General features: G+C 40.5%; 1 protein-coding gene across 1 annotated transcript; it reads left to right on the top strand.

Moving 5' to 3' along the window:
- The first annotated feature begins 15,048 nt into the window (after window positions 1-15,048).
- On the top strand, window positions 15,049-17,295 carry caiap (CARD- and ANK-containing Inflammasome Adaptor Protein). Its single transcript, XM_060829581.1, has one exon. The coding sequence runs from the start codon at window positions 15,049-15,051 to the stop codon at window positions 17,293-17,295; it is 2,247 nt and encodes a 748-aa protein (XP_060685564.1).
- Window positions 17,296-19,076: the final 1,781 nt, after the last annotated feature.

Below are 19,076 nucleotides of genomic sequence, written 5' to 3'. Positions count from 1 at the left end.
CTACAAGGATGAGGAAGGGAAGGACACAACAAATGAAAAATTAACTACTCCTTTTCTATGGACATTTCTTCTTTAAGAGAATAGATTTTCTGTAGAAAATAGTGAAAATAATAACTAAAAATTAATGTGTGTGTTTTTTAAATTAAGAACATGACCCCCAATCTTCCTCCTCTAATTTGTAACTTTCTATATTTCTCTCCTGAAGCCACCCACACAAACTGGGTTACACTTTCATGGTTAACTTTGAGTCCTTTTTCCCAAGAGGTCAATCTCTAATGGATCAAGAATTATCACAATTAACTCAATTCTGCCCCCATCAGATATCTATATGCATGGGGTATTTGCTTCTTTGCAATACTGTAAAATGGGTCAGTTGCCAATGCTAACTTTGAATTTTCCTGGCTTTAGCACCTCAAAACTGGGAGAGAAATTATTATTAGCTGCTGTTGTTTCAAAAATCTGCAGACCTTTTCCAGATGACAGAATGGTCCAGTGTAGAAACTTTGGGTGTTTCCTCTCACTAATACACGTGCAAAATAGAACTAAAAGCTGTCGTGGCTGAGAAAAGGCCAACATTTAAATCTGGGACAGAATTGCTCAACACAACAGCCGAAGTATTTAACTACTGAAACACTGAAAAAGTACAAATATCATGTCAGACTGAAAATAGTTTATTGATAGCAATCCTGGCTGAAATTCCTGTTGATGATGTTAGTGAACAAGTGTTTATTATGGCTCTCTGACATTCCTCAGTCTCTTGTTTTTAAGAGGTGGCATTACTCCCATTTGAAATAGTTGGCTATGCTCCTGCAATAAACTGGGACTGAGGAATATCACATAAATGCGTTTGGTCATTAATATAATCAGAAGTGACTTTTAAGCTATTTTACCTTTTTCTGACAAAGTTATAATTATCTAGTGATAAAAGAATTGGCGAAAAGTTGTAAACTACTACTAAAACAATACCAGACATTAATACAAAAATGCAATCTTGTAAAAATATTTAGTATTTGAAGTTTGTTTGAACTTTTGATTCAGTTTATTTATTTCTTTAATACTCTCTTAAATATGATGATGTATAGCCAGATCTGGAGGCTGTAAAATGGAGGCAAAGCTCCCTAAGCTGGTAATTGCTGGAACACTGAAAGGTAAACATGGATCGCTGTGCTTTTCATGGCCAAACATTAAATGCAATAATTCTGGTTCAGCAACTGTTTGTTCTTTCTTTATTTAGCCTTGGCTACCTGCAAAGAATAGAGATCCAGGTAAAAACACTGGTTGGAAGAAAGCCACATCGACAGGAGGTATAGAAAGTCTTGCCAGCATAATTTAGATTCACCTCAGTTATAGCTAAACTCATGTTTGTTTACATAGGTCTTAGGCATATCACATTTCACAAACATTTTGGTCCTCAAGTCCATCTATTGACTCTCACTGCTATTACTTCTGACAATTGAGGTGACAATTGTCACAGCCGTTCATTTCAAGTTGGATACCAGTACACATATAGAAGTTTTACACTCATTTTAATACCATATTGCAACCTAGGAGGTTGGTGTCTGAAACCTAAGACATTCATGTGCAATTTGTTCCATATTCCAACGACTGTCACTGTTGAAAATGAACTTGTTTTGGCGATCAGATTAGTAGACTTGTGACTAGATAGTTCAGCATATGTAGCCTCAAAAAACGCTAAAATGAAAAATGATAATATTGTGGAGAGTACTTCCCACACAACAATTACATATTCCCCCCATCTTTTTCTCTCTTTCTCCAAGTAAAACCAAAAATTAATTAATTCTTATTTTTGTGTAATATTTACTGGTTACTACACTGGTTACTATTTAACAGGTATTTATAGCCTGTTAGAGACCTGCATTTTCAGTTTTCCACTTCCTTCTGTAGTGTTTTGGAATAATAAATGTGCCAGACATTCAGCCCACCCTTGCTACAGTATGTTTTACCATTGCAGCAGAGAATCTCTTTCAATCTTACTTCTTTGATGGACAAAAGTCACATCTGAAAATGAGATTATTTTCTACAATTTAGATAACCTTACTGAATATTGGCTGCATTGTCCTCATGGGAAGTAAAAAAAATTGAATTGTTTATACTGATTTGTTCTGTGTTCTTCCTTTAAAACCCTGAAGCTATTTTCAATGCTTTTAAAATGTTTATATTTGGATTGGTCTTTGATAAAGTGAATTATGAATTCCCTCATCCTAAGTATCATAGTTTAATCTATAAATTCATTTTTGAAAGAAAGAAGCCAATTGCTTGATAGATTCAGTTACAGAAATTTGCAATATTTCTTAGTGTTGTATGATAAGTATACCATCTGTCAATGTCTAATTATATCCCAACCTACCATCAATTATACAGTAAAACTGGCCTCTGTCATCACAAATATTCCATTCTTGAAGCAGTACTGACCCCCAGTGGTAACCTAACATTATTACAATTATGAAAGCCATCATATCCCAATATGGCTGACTGCAACAAAATATAAAAGTTAAATGCAAACAGTAACTCTTTAATTTACAGAGATTTAAATTGACCATCAACGGTAGCCTGACATCAGTGTCATTGTCTTGTTTTCAGCTGTAATCTAAAAATTGTTAGATCTGGTGACTCAGTGGCCAGCACTGCTACCTCACAGCATGAGGGACCTGGGTTCAATTCCTGCCTCAGGTGACTGTCTGTGTGGAGTTTGCACATGCTCCCTGTGTCTGTGTAGGTTTCCTCCCACAATTCAAAAGATGTGCAGGCCAGGTGAATTACCCATGGTGTTAGGTGCATTAAGTAGGGGAATGGGTCTGAGTGGGTTACCCTTTGGAGGGTCAGTGTGGGCTGAAGGGCCTGTTCCTATACTGTAGGGAATCTAATTTTATCACTTTGCAGAACAGTACTTTCAATCTGGAAAGAACAGCATCCATTAAGAAAGAGAACCTATTAGTTTGAATACTGTGTGATAATTGATTCCCTTCTATGGAAGGAATACTGATGGTTTTTGATTTTTCCTAATTCTATTGTTCTCTCTAGTTTCTTCTTTCTTGTTTATTTCCAGTCACCTAATACTGTAACTAATCTCATGTCATTGTACCCCTCTTTGATACGTTGCCTCAAAATCAGTTAAACTGAAAGGGTCGAAATCTTAGAACTCTCTCCCTAACCACAATATGAGTTTACCTACACCCCAAATGCAGTGATTCAAATGCAACTCACCACCAGCTTCTCAAAGACAATGAGGGATAGACAAGAAATGCTAATTCAACAAGGGACACCACATACCGTGAATGAATAGAAAGAAGTTAGATATACTGGTCTGACTCTCTTATATTTCGAAGTGGAGAATCAATATAAGCGGTCTGTTCATTTTCAAGTACAACTGTTTTATTGAACTGGTTTTCCTTTGGGTAGCTCTCTGCCTTACAAAGTAAGCTGACAGCTTTTGCCTGATGTCTTGCTTGGTAATCTCCAAATGATCTATCGGGAAACTCATGCCTGCCTACTCAGAAACAGAAATCCCAAATACTACATACTGTCCTTTTGCCTATTTTCCCACCGACCGAACCTGCTCGAGATTATCTCTGCCAATATGCTTCCCATTCCATGTACATATTGCAAAGGGGAGTTCCCTGGCATGTTGACCTTACTTATTTTCAGTAAAAATCCCACTATTGTAAACACGTCTCTTGTAAAAATCCCACACTTCTGTGACCTGTAGATTACTAGATTAATTTGTAACCCACCACCAAATCGATTTTCACCTTTCCTCCCTGGAAGGATTGATTTGAACTGAAGCCTAGTTCTAATGTGTATCAATCACCTAGTCTGACAATCCTTGCATGACCATTATTAATATATTAGCAAAGACTATGAGTGTTGAGAAGTAGCAAAACATCATTCTGATTTCATACAACATCTATGCAAGTATAATTTCCAGAAGAATCACTGCAAAGCAATCAGGAGCAAAAACACTGCTGGATTTTCTGATCCAGACATATTGGACTGAATGGCTTCCTTCTTGTAACTATTCAATGATTACATTCAATGATTTCTCCCCTCCCAAGCCTAACCTGGATAGAAGAACCTACTACCACCTCAACAGAAATGTTATCTCAGTATTTCTGATTATTAAATGGTGACTGCTGCTAAAACATGCAATGTCAGGCATGTCTCTGATGTTTTACAATGACATTAAACTATCAAAATTCCGTAGAATTACAGATGATGAATAGTCACTGAGACAAGATATCACTGCGTCCAGCATAAATTAGTGATTTCAGTAGAGAAAATTGCAGAAGGGAAACTACAGAGTTCAAGATGATAGTAGTTAACATTGATGTGGGTTGAAAGTGTCTCTGCTAATGGAAAATATGCATTGGAAAACATCAAAATCACTAAATTAAGAAGGAAAGTTTGATGTGATCTGTAGTCATTTTCTTCCCACTGCCCACTTGGTTCATTGCATTCCACCGTTGAAAGATTTGCGATGAAACTATTACTATGACATTGCCCACCTGCACCTTAGTCCTTGAAGCCTCAACTTTAGTGTGTCATAGAGTCATAGAGATGCACAGCATGAAAACCGACCCTTCGGTCCAACCTGTCCACACTGACCAGATATCCCAACCCAATCTAGCCCCACCTGCCAGCACCCGGCCCATATCCCTCCAAACCCTTCCTTTTCATATACCCATCCAAATGCCTCTTAAATGTTGCAATTGTACCAGCCACCACATCCTCTGGCAGCTCATTCCATACACGTACCACCCTCTGCAACCTATCCATTTATCCTATCCATGCCCCTCATAATTTTGTAAACCTCTATAAGGTCACCTCTCAGCCTCCAACGCTCCAGGGAAAACAGCCCCAGCCTGTTCAGCCTCTCCCTATAGGTCAAATCCTTCAACCTGGCAACATCCTTGTAAATCTTTTCTGAACCCTTTCAAGTTTCACAACATCTTTCTGATAGGAGGGAGACCAGAATTGTATGAAATATTCCAACAGTGGCCTAACCATTGTCATGTACAGCTGCAACATGACCTCCCAATTCCTGGACTCAATACTCTCACTAATAAAGGAAAACATACCAAATGCCTTCTTCACTATCCTATCTTTCTGTGACTCCACTTTCAAGGAGCTTTGAACCTGCACTCCAAGGTCTCTTTGTTCAGCAACACTCCTTAGGACCTTACCATTAAGTGTATAGGTCCTGCTACGATTTGCTTTCCCAAAATGCAGCACCGCGCATTTATCTGAATTAAACCCCATCTGGCCGAGATCCTGTTGTAATCTGAGGTAACCCTCTTCGCTGTCCACTACACCTCCAATTTTGGTGTCATCTGCAAACTTACTAACTGTACCTCTTATGCTCGCTTCCAAATCATTTATGTAAATGACAGAAAGTAGAGGACCCAGCACCGATCCTTGTGGCACTCCACTGGTCACGGGCCTCCAGTCTGAAAAACAACACTCCACCAGCACCCTCTGTCTTCTACCTTTGAGCCGGTTCTGTATCCAAATGGCTAGTTCTCCCTTTATTCCATGAGATCTAACCTTGCTGATCAGTCTCCCATGGGGAACCTTGTCGAACGCCTTACTGAAGTCCATATAGATCACATCTACTCCTCTGCCCTCATTAATCTTCTTTGTTACTTCTTCAAAAAACTCAATCAAGTTTGTGAGACATGATTTCCCATGCACAAAGCCATAATAACTTTCCCAAATCAGTCCTTGCCTTTCCAAATACATGTACATCCTGTCCCTCAGGATTCCCTCCAACAACTTGCCCACCACTGAGGTCAGGCTCAACGGTCTATAGTTCCCAGGATTGTCTTTACTGCCCTTCTTAAACAGTGGTACCACGTCTGCCATCCTCCAGTCTTCCGGCACCTCACCTGTGTCTATCGATGATAGAAATATCTCAACAAGAGTCCTAGCAATCACTTCTCTAGCTTCCCACAGAGTTCTCGGGTACACCTGATCAGGTCCTGGGGATTTATCCACCTTTAACCGTTTCAAGACATCCAGCACTTCCCTGTAACCTGGACAATTTGCAAGATGTCACCATCTATTTCCCTACAGTCTATATCTTCAATATCCTTTTCCACAGTAAATACTGATACAAAATACTCATTTAGTATCTCCCTCATTTTCTGTGGCTCCACACAAAGGCCGCCTTGCTGATCTTTGAGAGGCCCTATTCTCTCCCTAGTTACCCTTTTGTCGTTAATATATTTGTAAAAACCCTTTAGATTCTCCTTAATTCTATTTGCCAATGCTATCTCATGTCCCGTTTTTGCTCTCCTGATTTCCCTCTTAATTATACTCCTACTTCCTTTATACTCTTCTAAGGATTCACTCAATCTATCCTGTCTATACCTGACATATGCTTTCTTCTTTTTCTTAACCAAACCCTCAATTTCTTTCGTCATCCAGCATTCCCTATACCGACCAGCCTTCCTTTCACCCTGACAGGAATATACTTTCTCTGGATTCTTGTTATCTCATTTCTCAAGGCTTCCCATTTTCCAGCCATCCCTGTACCTGCGAACATCTGCCTCCAATCAGCTTTCAAAAGTTCTTGCCTAATACTATCAAAATTGGCCTTTCTCCAATTTAGAACTTCAACTTTTATATCTGGTCTATCCTTTTCCATCACGATTTTAAAACTAATAGAATTACGGTCGCTGGCCCCAAAGTGCTCCCCCACTGACGCCTCAGTCACCTGCCCTGCCTTATTTCCCAGGAGTAGGTCAAGTTTTGCACCTTCTCTAGTAGGTACATCCATATATTGAATCAGAAAATTTTCTTGTACGCACTTAAGAAATTCCTCTCCATCTAAACCTTTAACACTATGGCAGTCCCAGTCGATGTTTGGAAAGTTAAAATCCCCTACTATAACTATCCTATTATTCCTACAGATAGCTGAGATCTCCTTACAAGTTTGTTTCTCAATTTTCCTCTGACTATTGTGGGGGATCTATAATACAATCCCAATAAGGTGTTCATCCCTTTCTTATTTCTCAGTTCCACCCAAATAACTTCCCTGGATGTATTTCTGGGAATATCCTCCCTCAGCACAGCTGTAATGCTATCCCTTATCAAAAATGCCATTCCCCCTCCTCTCTTGTCTCCCTTTCTATCCTTGCTGTAGCATTTGTATTCTGGAACATTAAGCTGCCAGTCCTGCCCATCCTTGAGCCATGTTTCTGTATTTGCTATGATATCCCAGTCCCATGTTCCTAACCATGCCCTGATTTCATCTGCCTTCCCTGTTAGGCGCCTTGCATTGAAATAAATGCAGTTTAATTTATTAGACCTACCTTGTCCCTGCTTGCCCTGACTGTTTGACTCACTTCTGTTCTCAACTGTACCAGTCTCACATTGATCTCTTTCCTCACTATCTCCCTGGGTCCACGCCCCCCCCCCCCACCTTACTAGTCATAAATAAATCCTCCCAAGCAGTTCTAGTAAATTTTCCTGCCAGTATTTCAGTCCCCTTCCAATATAGGTGCTATCCGTCCTCTTGTACAGGTCACTTCTACCCCAAAAGAGATTCCAATGATTCAAAAATGTAAATCCTTCTCCCATACACCAGCTCCTCAGCCATGCAATCATCTGCTCTATCCTTCTATTCCTGCCCTCACTACCTCAGAGCACTGGGAGTAATCCAGTGAGTATTACCCTTGAGGACCTCCTTTTTAAATTTCTGCCTAACTCTCTGTAATCTCCCTGTGATCAACCCTTGATTTCCATTCAGTTAAATAAATGGGTGTCAGAGGTTATGCTGTCAATGATCTGTGCTCCCAGTAAGGGAGTGGGTATTCAAAGAAAAACCCTTTTTTTATCATGTATAACTCACATGTATTGAAAGTTGTTTCATAGTTATCATGCTTTGGCCATACAGCTAATACCCTTTCTGCTCCACCACCCATCAACCACCCGATCCCACCACCAACATAGCATCAATCTGCCTACCCATTTCATTGAAACAACACCATCTGTAGAACCTGGGGAAACATTCCAGGCCAATAGCTTCTGTGCTCTAACATTTCTGTTCTTCGGGATTGAGTCTAATCTTGTATACTGAATGTTTGTACAGCAACCTATCGAATGTCTTTTGGAAACCCAAGTTCAAGTTGTTCTGCTATAACACGAATTTCATCGATGCAAATTGGCTTCAATGCAATTGACGAATCGGGGACTCTGTTTCTAAAGCCCAAACTTGTAAAAAGCATTTTGGCTGCAGCACGATTAGATCGCCAACATTTTTGAGGTTTATAAAATCATGAGGGGCATGGATAAGGTAAATAGACAAGGCTTTTTTTCCCCTAAGGTGGGGGAGTCCAGAAGTAGAGGGCAGTGGTTTAGGGTGAGAGGGGAAAAACTTAAAAGGGACCTGAGGGTGGTGCATGCATGGAACGAGCTTCCAGTGGAAGTGGTGGAGGCTAGTACAATTCCAACATTTAAAAGGCATCTGAATGGGTATATGAATATGGGCCATGTGCTGGTTTTTCACTGTGCCTTTGTACACGTGACAAAAACTTCAATTCAATTCAATTGTTGTATAGCATGAGGCTGCACAGGAACACAGCTATCACGCTATAGAATAAATTACGGTATACTATTGGTTACCCTATTTTACCGTCTACAGGTATAAGCTCTCAAAATTAGCAACGTCAGACCTTAAGCATTACTAAAATTTAAATAATGTGAGTCTGGTGGTTCAGGCCAAATCTGGTCAGGTGGGGTCAAAGGTCACTCTGAGGGTGGAAATAGATGAGTATGCAATCAGTGAATTGGTAACTAGTTTGGTGCTCTGCTGCACCAATACAGCACCTAGAATGTTCAGACAGTTTTTAAAAAGTTATTTTGTTCAATTAAAATGCATACAGGAAACATTCTAAAGATGTCCGGTTTTCATCCAACATTTGTTTTTGAGACACTTTACCTGTAGGTACATCCTCTGTAATAAATAGTTTAGAGTAAGTGAAAAAGAGCTGTGGAAAAAAAAAATACGAGACTATGCAAGGTTACCAAGAATTATGGCATAAAATGTGATTTACATCAGTGTTCCCTTACAAAGAATGTTAACTACACCAGCTATCCATCCATTTAAATGATTACTGAGTTTGTGTTGTCGCATGACATTGATACTGCAACATCAGACAGTGTTCATCTGATGTTTACCAGGCTTGATTAATGTTCTCCCGGCAGATGTCCTATCCTCTCCTGTAAATTCCAACTCGCCTGAAATTTCACCAAGTCCTATTCATCTATCAGCACATCTGTATACTTTGGCTTCCAGTTCCCCAACACTGACCTGCAATTTCAAATTGTGTTTGTCAATCTGTGGCCATGTTACAATCAATACATATCTGGTGATTTTAAGAATGTATTATGATACAACAGTATAAAATGGATTGGAATAAGAAAAAAAAATCAAAATTGTTTGATATATCTATATTCTAAATTGTATGTGTACAATTTAATTTTTCCAACTGCACACTTCTATTTTTCCAGCATTGCTTTAACCTTGAATTCTTCAATTTCTTGTTTCAATAATCTTTCCTGATTTCAATTTCCTTCCTTTCTGTTAAAAATACTCTGTGCTGGTGGGTTTACTTGTGAGTCTCAACTACTGGTAAGGAATGAGACTAAGGTGTTGCATCATAATCAGGTGTGAACCTCTCCCACAGACACTGCCAGACTTGCTGAGTTTCTCCAGCATTTTTTCTTTATTTTTATTTGTGATTTCCAGCATCTGCAGGACTTTGCTTTGATTTTATGTGAATCTTTATCCCACTCGGCATTCAGATCTCAGCTGTTGTCACTATTCAACAATCAGGAGCAAAACCCAGGGCTGACTTTGCCTGTGAACTCCCCCTTCAAGAACACTGAAGTCTTAAGCCTGGGAGCAAATGTAACCTATTCTGTCAGGGAACCTACAAGAATAGGTGTCATGTTGTTTAAAAACCCAGTAGGCAGAATGTAATATCAGCATTTCATCCAATCCTCTGTGTTCTCAGCTTTAGATAAGGTTAAAATGATCCTCATTAATAACTAAATAGTATCAGGCAGTGCAATGTTCCTCTTGCAACATGTATGAGGTGAGGGAAGCCATTAGCGTCCCTGCTGAGTACACTTGCAAGAAGTGCACCCATCTCCAGCTCCTCCAAGCCCGTGTTAGGGAACTGGAGCTGGATTTGGATGAACTGCGGATCATTCGGGAGGCAGAGAGGGTCATAGATCAGAGCTTTAGGGAAGTAGTTACTCCGAAAGTTCAAGATAGATGGGTGACAGTGAGGGGGAGTGGGAGGAGGAAGCCAGTGCAGGGACCCCCTGCGGTCATTCCCCTCAAGAACAAATATACCGTTTTGGATACTTGTGGGGGGGATGACTTACCAGGGGCAAGCAACGAGGTTCAGGCCTCTGGCACGGAGCCTGGCCCCGTTGCTCAGAAGGGAAGGGTGGAGAAAGGTAGAGCGATAGTTCTTGGGGACTCGATAGTGAGGGGTACAGACAGACGGTTTTGTGGGGGCGACAGTGACTCACGTTTGGTATGTTGCCTCCCAGGTGCAAGGGTACGTGATGTCGCTGATCGTGTTTTCCGGGTCCTTAAGGGGGAGGGGGAGCAGCCCCAGATCGTGGTCCACGTTGGCACCAACGATATAGGTAGGAAGAGGGGTGAGGATGTCAGACAGGCTTTCAGGGAGCTAGGTTGGAAGCTCAGAGTTAGAACAAACAGAGTTGTAGTCTCTGGTTTGTTACCCGTGCCACGTGATAGAGAGTCGAGGAATAGGGAGAGAGAGCAGTTAAATGCGTGGCTACAGGGATGGTGCAGGAGGGAGGGATTCTGGTTTCTGGACAACTGGGGTTCTTTCTGGGGAAGGTGGGACCTCTATAAAAAGGATGGTCTACACCTGAACCTGAGGGGCACCAGTATCCTTGGGGGGAGGTTTGCTAGTGCTCTTTGGGAGGGTTTAAACTAACTCCGCCGGGGCATGGGAACCTGGACTGTAGCTTTAGGGTACAGGACCTTGAGTGTAGAGAGGTTATGAATAATGCAGCGATCTCGAAGGAGGGTGCCTGTAAACAGAAGGGTGGATTGAAGTGTGTATACTTCAATGCCAGAAGTATAAGAAATAAGGTAGGTGAACTTGCAGCGTGGGTTGGTACCTGGGACTTTGATGTTGTGGCCATTACAGAGACGTGGGTAGAACAGGGACAAGAATGGCTGTTGCAGGTTCCAGGGTTTAAATGTTTTAGTAGGATCAGACATGGGGGTAAAAAAGGGGGAGGTGTGGCATTACTTGTCAAAGATAGTATTACAGCAGTGGAATGGACGATGGAAGAGGACTTGCCATCTGAGGTAGTTTGGGCTGAGGTTAGAAATAGGAAAGGTGAGGTCACCCTGTTAGGTGTTTTCTACAGGCCTCCTAATAGTCCTAGAGAAGTAGAGGATAATATTGCGAGGATGATTCAGGAAAAGAGTGAAGGTAGCAGGGTGGTTGTTATGGGGGACTTTAACTTCCCAGATATTGACTGGGAGAGCTATAGCTCGAGTTCATTAGATGGGTCGGTGTTTGTCCAATGTGTGCAGGAGGGTTTCCTGACACAATATGTAGACAGGCCAACAAGAGGTGAGGCTATACTGGATTTGGTTCTAGGTAATGAACCAGGCCAGGTGTTAGACTTGGAGGTAGGTGAGCACTTCGGGGACAGTGACCACAACTCGGTGACTTTTACTTTAGTGATGGAGAGGGATAAGTGTGCGCCGCAGGGCAAGAGTTATAGCTGGGGGCAGGGAAATTATGATGCAGTGAGGCATGACTTAGGATGTGTGGATTGGAAAAACAGGCTTCAAGAGAAGAACACTAATGAGATGTGGGGATTGTTCAAGGAGCAGCTACTACGTGTCCTCGATAAGTATGTACCAGTCAGGCATGGTGTAAAGGGCCTTGTGAGGCAGCCGTGGTTTAGTAAGGAATTGGAGTCCCTTGTGAAAGGGAAGAAGGCGGCATATGTAAAGATGAGGCGTGAAGGTTCAGTTGGGGCGATAGAGAGTTATAAGGTAGCCAGGAAGGATCTAAAGAGAGAGCTAAGAGAAGCGAGAAGGGGACATGAAAAGTCTTTAGCTGGTAGGATTAGGGAAAACCCAAAGGCTTTCTATAGGTATGTCAGGAATAAAAGGATGACTAGGGTAGGTATCGGTCCAGTCAAGGATAGTAGTGGGAAGTTGTGTGTGGAGGCGGAGGAGATTGGAGAGACACTAAATCAATACTTTTCATCAGTATTCACTCAGGAACAGGACACTGTTGCTGATGTGAATATGGAGTCACAAATGATTAGAATGGATGGCCTGGAAATATGCAGGGAAGAGGTTCTGGGAATATTGGAGAGGATGAAAATAGATAAGTCTCCTGGGCCTGATGGCATTTACCCTAGGATCCTATGGGAAGCTAGGGAGGAGATAGCAGAACCATTGGCCTGGATTTTTATGTCGTCATTGTCAACGGGAATAGTACCAGAGGACTGGAGGATAGCGAATGTGGTCCCCTTGTTCAAGAAAGGGAGTAGGGATAGCCCTAGTAACTATAGGCCAGTGAGTCTGACTTCAGTGGTGGGCAAAGTCTTAGAGAGAATGGTAAGGGATAAGATTTATGAACATCTGGATAGGAATAATGTGATCAAGGATAGCCAGCATGGTTTTGTGAAGGGCAGGTCGTGCCTCACAAACCTTATTGAGTTCTTTGAGAAGGTGACTAAGGAAGTGGACGAGGGTAAAGCAGTAGATGTTGTGTATATGGATTTTAGTAAGGCGTTCGATAAGGTTCCCCATGGTAGGCTAATGCTAAAACTACGGAGGTATGGCATTGAGGATACATTAGAGGTTTGGATTAGGAATTGGCTGGCTGGAAGGAGACAGAGGGTAGTAGTTGATGGACTATGTTCATCTTGGAGTGCAGTTACTAGCGGTGTACCACAAGGATCTGTTTTGGGACCATTGCTTTTTGTTATCTTTATAAATGATCTAGAGGAAGGGCTTGAAAGCTGGGTAAGCAAGTTTGCGGATGACACAAAAGTCGGTGGAGTTGTGGATAGTGAGGAAGGATGTGGCAGGTTACAGCGGGATATAGATAAGTTGCAGAGCTGGGCAGAAATGTGGCAAATGGAATTCAATGTAGCTAAGTGTGAAGTCATTCACTTTGGTAGGAGTAACAAGAAGATGGATTACTGGGCTAATGGTAGGCTATTTGGTAGTGTGGATGAGCAGAGGGATCTTGGTGTCCATGTACACAGATCTCTGAAAGTTGCCACCCAGGTAAATAGTGCTGTGAGGAAGGCATATGGTGTACTGGGCTTTATTGGTAGAGGAATTGAGTTCCGGAGTCCTGAGGTCATGTTGCAACTGTATAAGACTCTGGTGCGGCCTCATCTGGAGTATTGTGTGCAGTTTTGGTCGCCATACTATAGGAAGGATGTGGAGGCATTGGAACGAGTGCAGAGGAGGTTTACCAGGATGTTGCCTGGAATGGTAGGAAAATCTTATGAGGAAAGGCTGAGGCACTTGGGGCTGTTCTCATTGGAGAAGAGAAGGTTTAGGGGAGATTTGATAGAGGTGTATAAGATGATTAGGGGTTTAGATAAGGTCGACACTGAGAACCTTTTACCGCTAATGGAGTCAGGTGTTACTAGGGGACACAGCTTTAAATTAAGGGGTGGTAGGTATAGGACAGATGTTAGGGGTAGATTCTTTACACAGCGGGTTGTGAGTTCATGGAATGCCCTGCCAGTAGCAGTGGTGAACTCTCCTTCTTTATGGTCATTTAAGCGGGCATTGGATAGGCATTTGGAAGTTATTGGGCTAGTGTAGGTTAGGTAGGATTCGGTCGGCGCAACATCGAGGGCCGAAGGGCCTGTACTGTGCTGTATCTTTCTATGTTCTATGTTCTATGTTCTATCAACGCAACCGTGTAATCAACTTTATACTGAAGCATTTGAAAATCCTTCCTGATAAAAATATCATGGATTCTGAACCAGCATTTTCTGGCAGTATAATATTTCTTATGTATACAACTCCATATAAAAATGTGAGCTTTCAATCATGGTCAGTTTTCTCAAGCTTATAATTTTGGGTTCTAGTTCTTTACTTGAGATTCCACACAATTCCACACAAACAATGACCTAGCTTTCACCACAACAAAACTCTTCATATCTTAAAACCATTGCATTCAGTATGGCATAGTATTTCAATGTAACTTTTTTGTAGAGTACGTATATACTCAGTTAATTTAGTCTCACCCAGCAAACACCTTTGGGGAGCTTGTTGTGTAGGTATTTTGTCGTAGGCCATTTTTAAAAATCAAGGTACGTACTAGTCACAATTAACCACTTGTTGCTCTAAAGGAAGCAAGCTGCACAACTGCAAATAGTTAGAAGTGGTGCACACCAATAGGTTCAGCTGCATACTTCACAGATTGTAGAAGTTTTCTCCTGGTATTAGTTGTGTGTTTGCTTCTTAACACAAACACCTAACAGACTCCAGGCAACAGTAGCTAAGCTGCAGATTCCGACATTTCCTGACAGACAGTTTATATCAGATTACTGAGTGACAAACACAAAGGTTTGGCTCACTGCAGAGAACTTATTTTGATAGTTTTATGCTCGGGATCTGGTGGAATCTCCCAGCATTTATTGTTAAGGCCAAACGTAACATGTTTGCCAAAGTTTTTAATATCATTATCGTTTGGAATAATGTGACCAACCTTGTAGCTACACTGTGGTGAGGCAGCAAAAGAGCATTCGGGAATTAGGACTCATTTTATTCAAGGTGCAATATTGCTAGCCTCTGAAGACTCTACGCTGAGTTATTTTCAACTTAATGATGATTGACTTTCAGCTATGGAAAGAACTTGGCATATTTAATGAAATATAGATACTTTGATTACTTCAAGATTTGAATATTTATAAGAAGATAAAGTGTTTCTGTTGCCAATCAATCTACATCTTAATCAGCACGTATTTTGATTTGCTATAATGCTCATAAACAGTACAGGTATGTATACAAATCCATATGCAATTGAGGTGTTACAGAGCAAGAAAAAAGAACTAATAGCAGGAATTATCAATACAGATAATCTTCTGGACTGGTTGGTTGAGAATCATATCATTTCACCAGATAAGAGAATTGCTGTGTTGAATTACAAGACACGGGAGAAAAAGAACTCGAGAATTCTGGATATGTTGGTTTGTTGTGGTGAGAGAGCCTGCAGAATGTTTTTCTATCCTTGTCTCAAGTATTTGGAACCAGCTCTGTATAATTACATCAGGAACTATGTCAATAATGTGTCCGGCAGCTTTAGAAATGCCAAGAGACAGTTAGTGGGATACCTTTTGGAAAAGGATAAGGATGAAATCCCTCGGAACACACACAGAAAGGAAAAGGAATTCATGCAGACTATAATAACTAAAAATAAGCCACATCAGATCCTGAAAAGAGATGGACCTCTTCTTACCCAGAATGAACTGACTGAGCTCTACCAAGCTGCAGCATTGGGAAATCTTTCCAGTCTTGATAGTGCTATTGGAGACAGTAATGTAAATGTCACAAATGCTTCCAATGAAACTCTGTTGCACATTGCTGCCACTTATGGGGATGTTGCAATGATTAGCTATTTATTAAGTAAAGGAGCAAAGACAAAGGTGAGGGATAACAAAGGACAATCACCTCTCCACCGGGCTGCAGAGAGGGGACACATAGATGCAACCAAAATGCTTCTCCAAGCAGGAGCACACATTTATGCTGAGGATACCGAATCCAGAACTCCATTACAATTAGCTGCAGAGAACAGCCATTTCTCTGTTGTGAAGCTGCTGTTGAAAGAAGAAGTGAGTAAACATAAAAAGAATAAATCCTTTTTGCACCAGGCTGCTCTCAGGGATAAAAGCAAATTAGCGCAAATCATTCTCAAATATGGAGCTCTAGTTGATATGAAGGATGAGAAGAACAGGACTCCACTGTTTCATGCTATATCTAAAGAACATGTCAATACTGCGAAAGTACTGCTCAAGGCTGGAGCCAATGTTAATGTTGATCTGATTCGCGCAGTATTTAACAGTAACAATCAATTTCTAATTAGGCTGATCTTGGAGCATAGCAGTGAAATTAACTCTACTGTCTTGGTTGACGCACTCTTTAAAGCAGTTCAGAAAAATCTTCATGTAGCTGTGGGCATTATCATTGAACTGGGTATTGATGTCAACACAAGAAATAGTTTACAATACACACCTTTACTGCTGGCAGCGGAACTTGGTCATGCTGAATCTGTCAAAATCTTGATAGACAAAAGTGCACGTTTAGATGAAAGAACACCAAACATGGATAGTGCCTTGCACCTTGCAGTCCAGATTGGTTCTCTGTCTGTTGCAAAGCTGCTGATTGACCATGGAATGGATGCAAACATTGTTAGCTCTGATAACCAAACCCCCTTGCATGTTGCATCACTTCATAACCAACCACCAATGATAGAAATGCTGATAACACGAGGTTCAAAGGTCAATGCTGTCACAAAGGAAAAAGTTACTCCTTTACATATTGCTTCACAAAGAGGTAACAGAGATACAGCAGCATGTCTCATCCAGCACAAAGCAAACGTAAACGCTAAAGACAGATATATGAAAACACCCCTACACATGGCTGCTGTTGTTGGAGATACTTCCATTGCAGATCTACTTCTGTCAAATCAGGCTGATGTCAATGCAGCAAATGTGGAGAAGAAGACACCACTTCATTTGGCTGCTAATGAAGGTCATTTGGACTTTGTAAATTTGATGTTAACCAGAAGGGCCAAATTTGCTGCTAAAGATATGGATGGTAATACACCAATGCATTATGCAGTCAGTAATAGCCATGATATTATTGTCAAAGCCCTTTTATTGGCTGGAAAAAATAAAAACATCGATATTAAGAATGTGTGGCGGAAAACACCATTACATGTAGCAGCAGAGCATAGTGATGAGCATCTGATAGAATTGCTGTTGATCAGTGGAGCTGCCATTAATGCTTTAGATAATGCCAAAGATACACCCCTGCATTGTGCTTGCAAATCAGGCAATTTCAACACTGCCCAAAAACTAATTAACTGGTCTGAAGGTGAAAAACCAAAGTTTCAGTCAACAAATAGTTTAAAGAAAACCCCACTTCAAGTTGCAGAAGGTGGAGATACAGATAACCACCAACAAATAGCAGCATTACTGAAAAAGAAAATGTTGCTAATTAGATAAAAAATACTCATAATCCCGGATTATTTAGTTGGGCAATGCAATATCTAGTCAGTGGATTGCCATTCATGAAACAGTATTGTTTCAGTCTCGACTCTGTGCTGTGCTGATCATGAACCAATTTGCAGAGTTGGGGTGTGTGTGATGGAGGGAATTAGCTGTCATTCATACCTCTATTTGTTATCCATTGATCCCTATTCATAAATGGCAAAAGCGAGGACTGCAGATGCTGAAGATTAGAGTTGAGAGGATGGTGCTGGAAAAGCACTGCAGGTCAGGCAGCATCCGAGGAGCAGGAGAATTCATGTTTTGGGCAAAAGCCCTTCATCAGGAATTGAAGGCCTTTTGCCCAAAATGTTGATTCTCCTGCTCCTTGGATACTGTCTAACCAGCAGTGCTTTTCCAGCATCACACTTTTGAACCTATTCATAAATGTATGGTGTGAACTTTGGATTACAGAAAAATTGAGGCTGGAGGTAATGTTGACTGCCCATTTCAGATTTATATGGTTAACCAATGCTCACTATCAAGATTCACATTCAATGCGCTACCAAAGGACCACTGACATGTTCAAACCCAGCATGGCATTTGTTTTACCAGGTTGGGAAAATGCAGGAGAGAGTCATGGCGAGAAACAAAGCTCATTCTGAAGTATGTAATTAATTGTGGTTCCAAGAACAAAACAGAAGGAAGAGTAGGGTGCTTACAACAAAATATTTGAAATTATCAAAACAAAAAATGAAATTGTCTGTTGTAAAAGCACAAGGAAATTACAATAAACCGAATCACTGCATTGTTTTGATTAAAATTCACTAATGTAGTTTTCCTTTGTTTATATTTTCATGACTGGAATCCATATTTAATATTTTTAATTTCTGTTTTATATTCACATTTTGTGCCTTAGAATTTTACAGTAATGTATAAAACAGTAAAATTGCAATGCAGTACAAGTGATAATGCATCAGACTTGAACAATCATTGTGAAACTGAAATGATTTCATAAATTTCCTCTTAATTCTCAGTGCTTCTCAAACCAGTCAATAAAATTGATAGTCAGAGAATACATGACAAAACTACTTGTTGGTTAAAAAAAAGAACTGCGGATGCTGGAAATCAGAAACAAAAACAGAAATTGTTGGGAAAACCCATCAGGTTTGGCAGAATCTGTGGAGAGAAATCAGAGTTAACATTTCAGGTCCAGAAGAAGGGTGACTGGATCCAACGTATTAACTGTTTTCTCTCCACAGATGCTGCCAGTCCTGCTGAGATTCTTCAGCAATTTCTGTTTTAAAAATCTTCTTGCAAACAATATTGGGCACTCAATCAAGAAATTTTTAAATCAGATTAATTAGATATCGAGAAATTCTTTCCCTTTTAGTTCAATGACTACAACAGTAGACTAATAGACTACAACAGCAATGACCTGGTTGATATATGCCATGGATAGTTAATGCAGTTTTGACATCCATTTCCATTGATTCGATCTGCTCCTTGTTATATTTTTTGCACTTTTGAATGTATTGCAGTTTTCATTTTATGTTTTCTACATGTTACTTATCCATATTTTGTAACTTTTTGTGAATCCTGCAATGTGACCCCTATGTTCACTATCTAGGCAATGTTTACAGTTTTTATGTTTTGCGTAAATGAAAAAAAGTTCTGAATAACTTTAGCATATTCATAAATGTGTGAAATTATAATTGTTAGACTACTGGTAGACATGGGAAATTTCAAATATTTCTGACTGATTTTTTTTGTGCATGGAAATATCATGCTAATACACT

This window comes from Hemiscyllium ocellatum, chromosome 9 (assembly GCF_020745735.1).
Source record: "Hemiscyllium ocellatum isolate sHemOce1 chromosome 9, sHemOce1.pat.X.cur, whole genome shotgun sequence".
NCBI lineage: Eukaryota > Metazoa > Chordata > Chondrichthyes > Orectolobiformes > Hemiscylliidae > Hemiscyllium > Hemiscyllium ocellatum.
This window is presented reverse-complemented; position numbering and strand designations above follow the sequence as displayed.

What these genes read in the sequence shown, in the direction of transcription:
- caiap (XM_060829581.1), top strand. Translation starts at nt 15,049, where the DNA reads ATGCTCATAAACAGTACAGGTATGTATACAAATCCATATGCAATTGAG.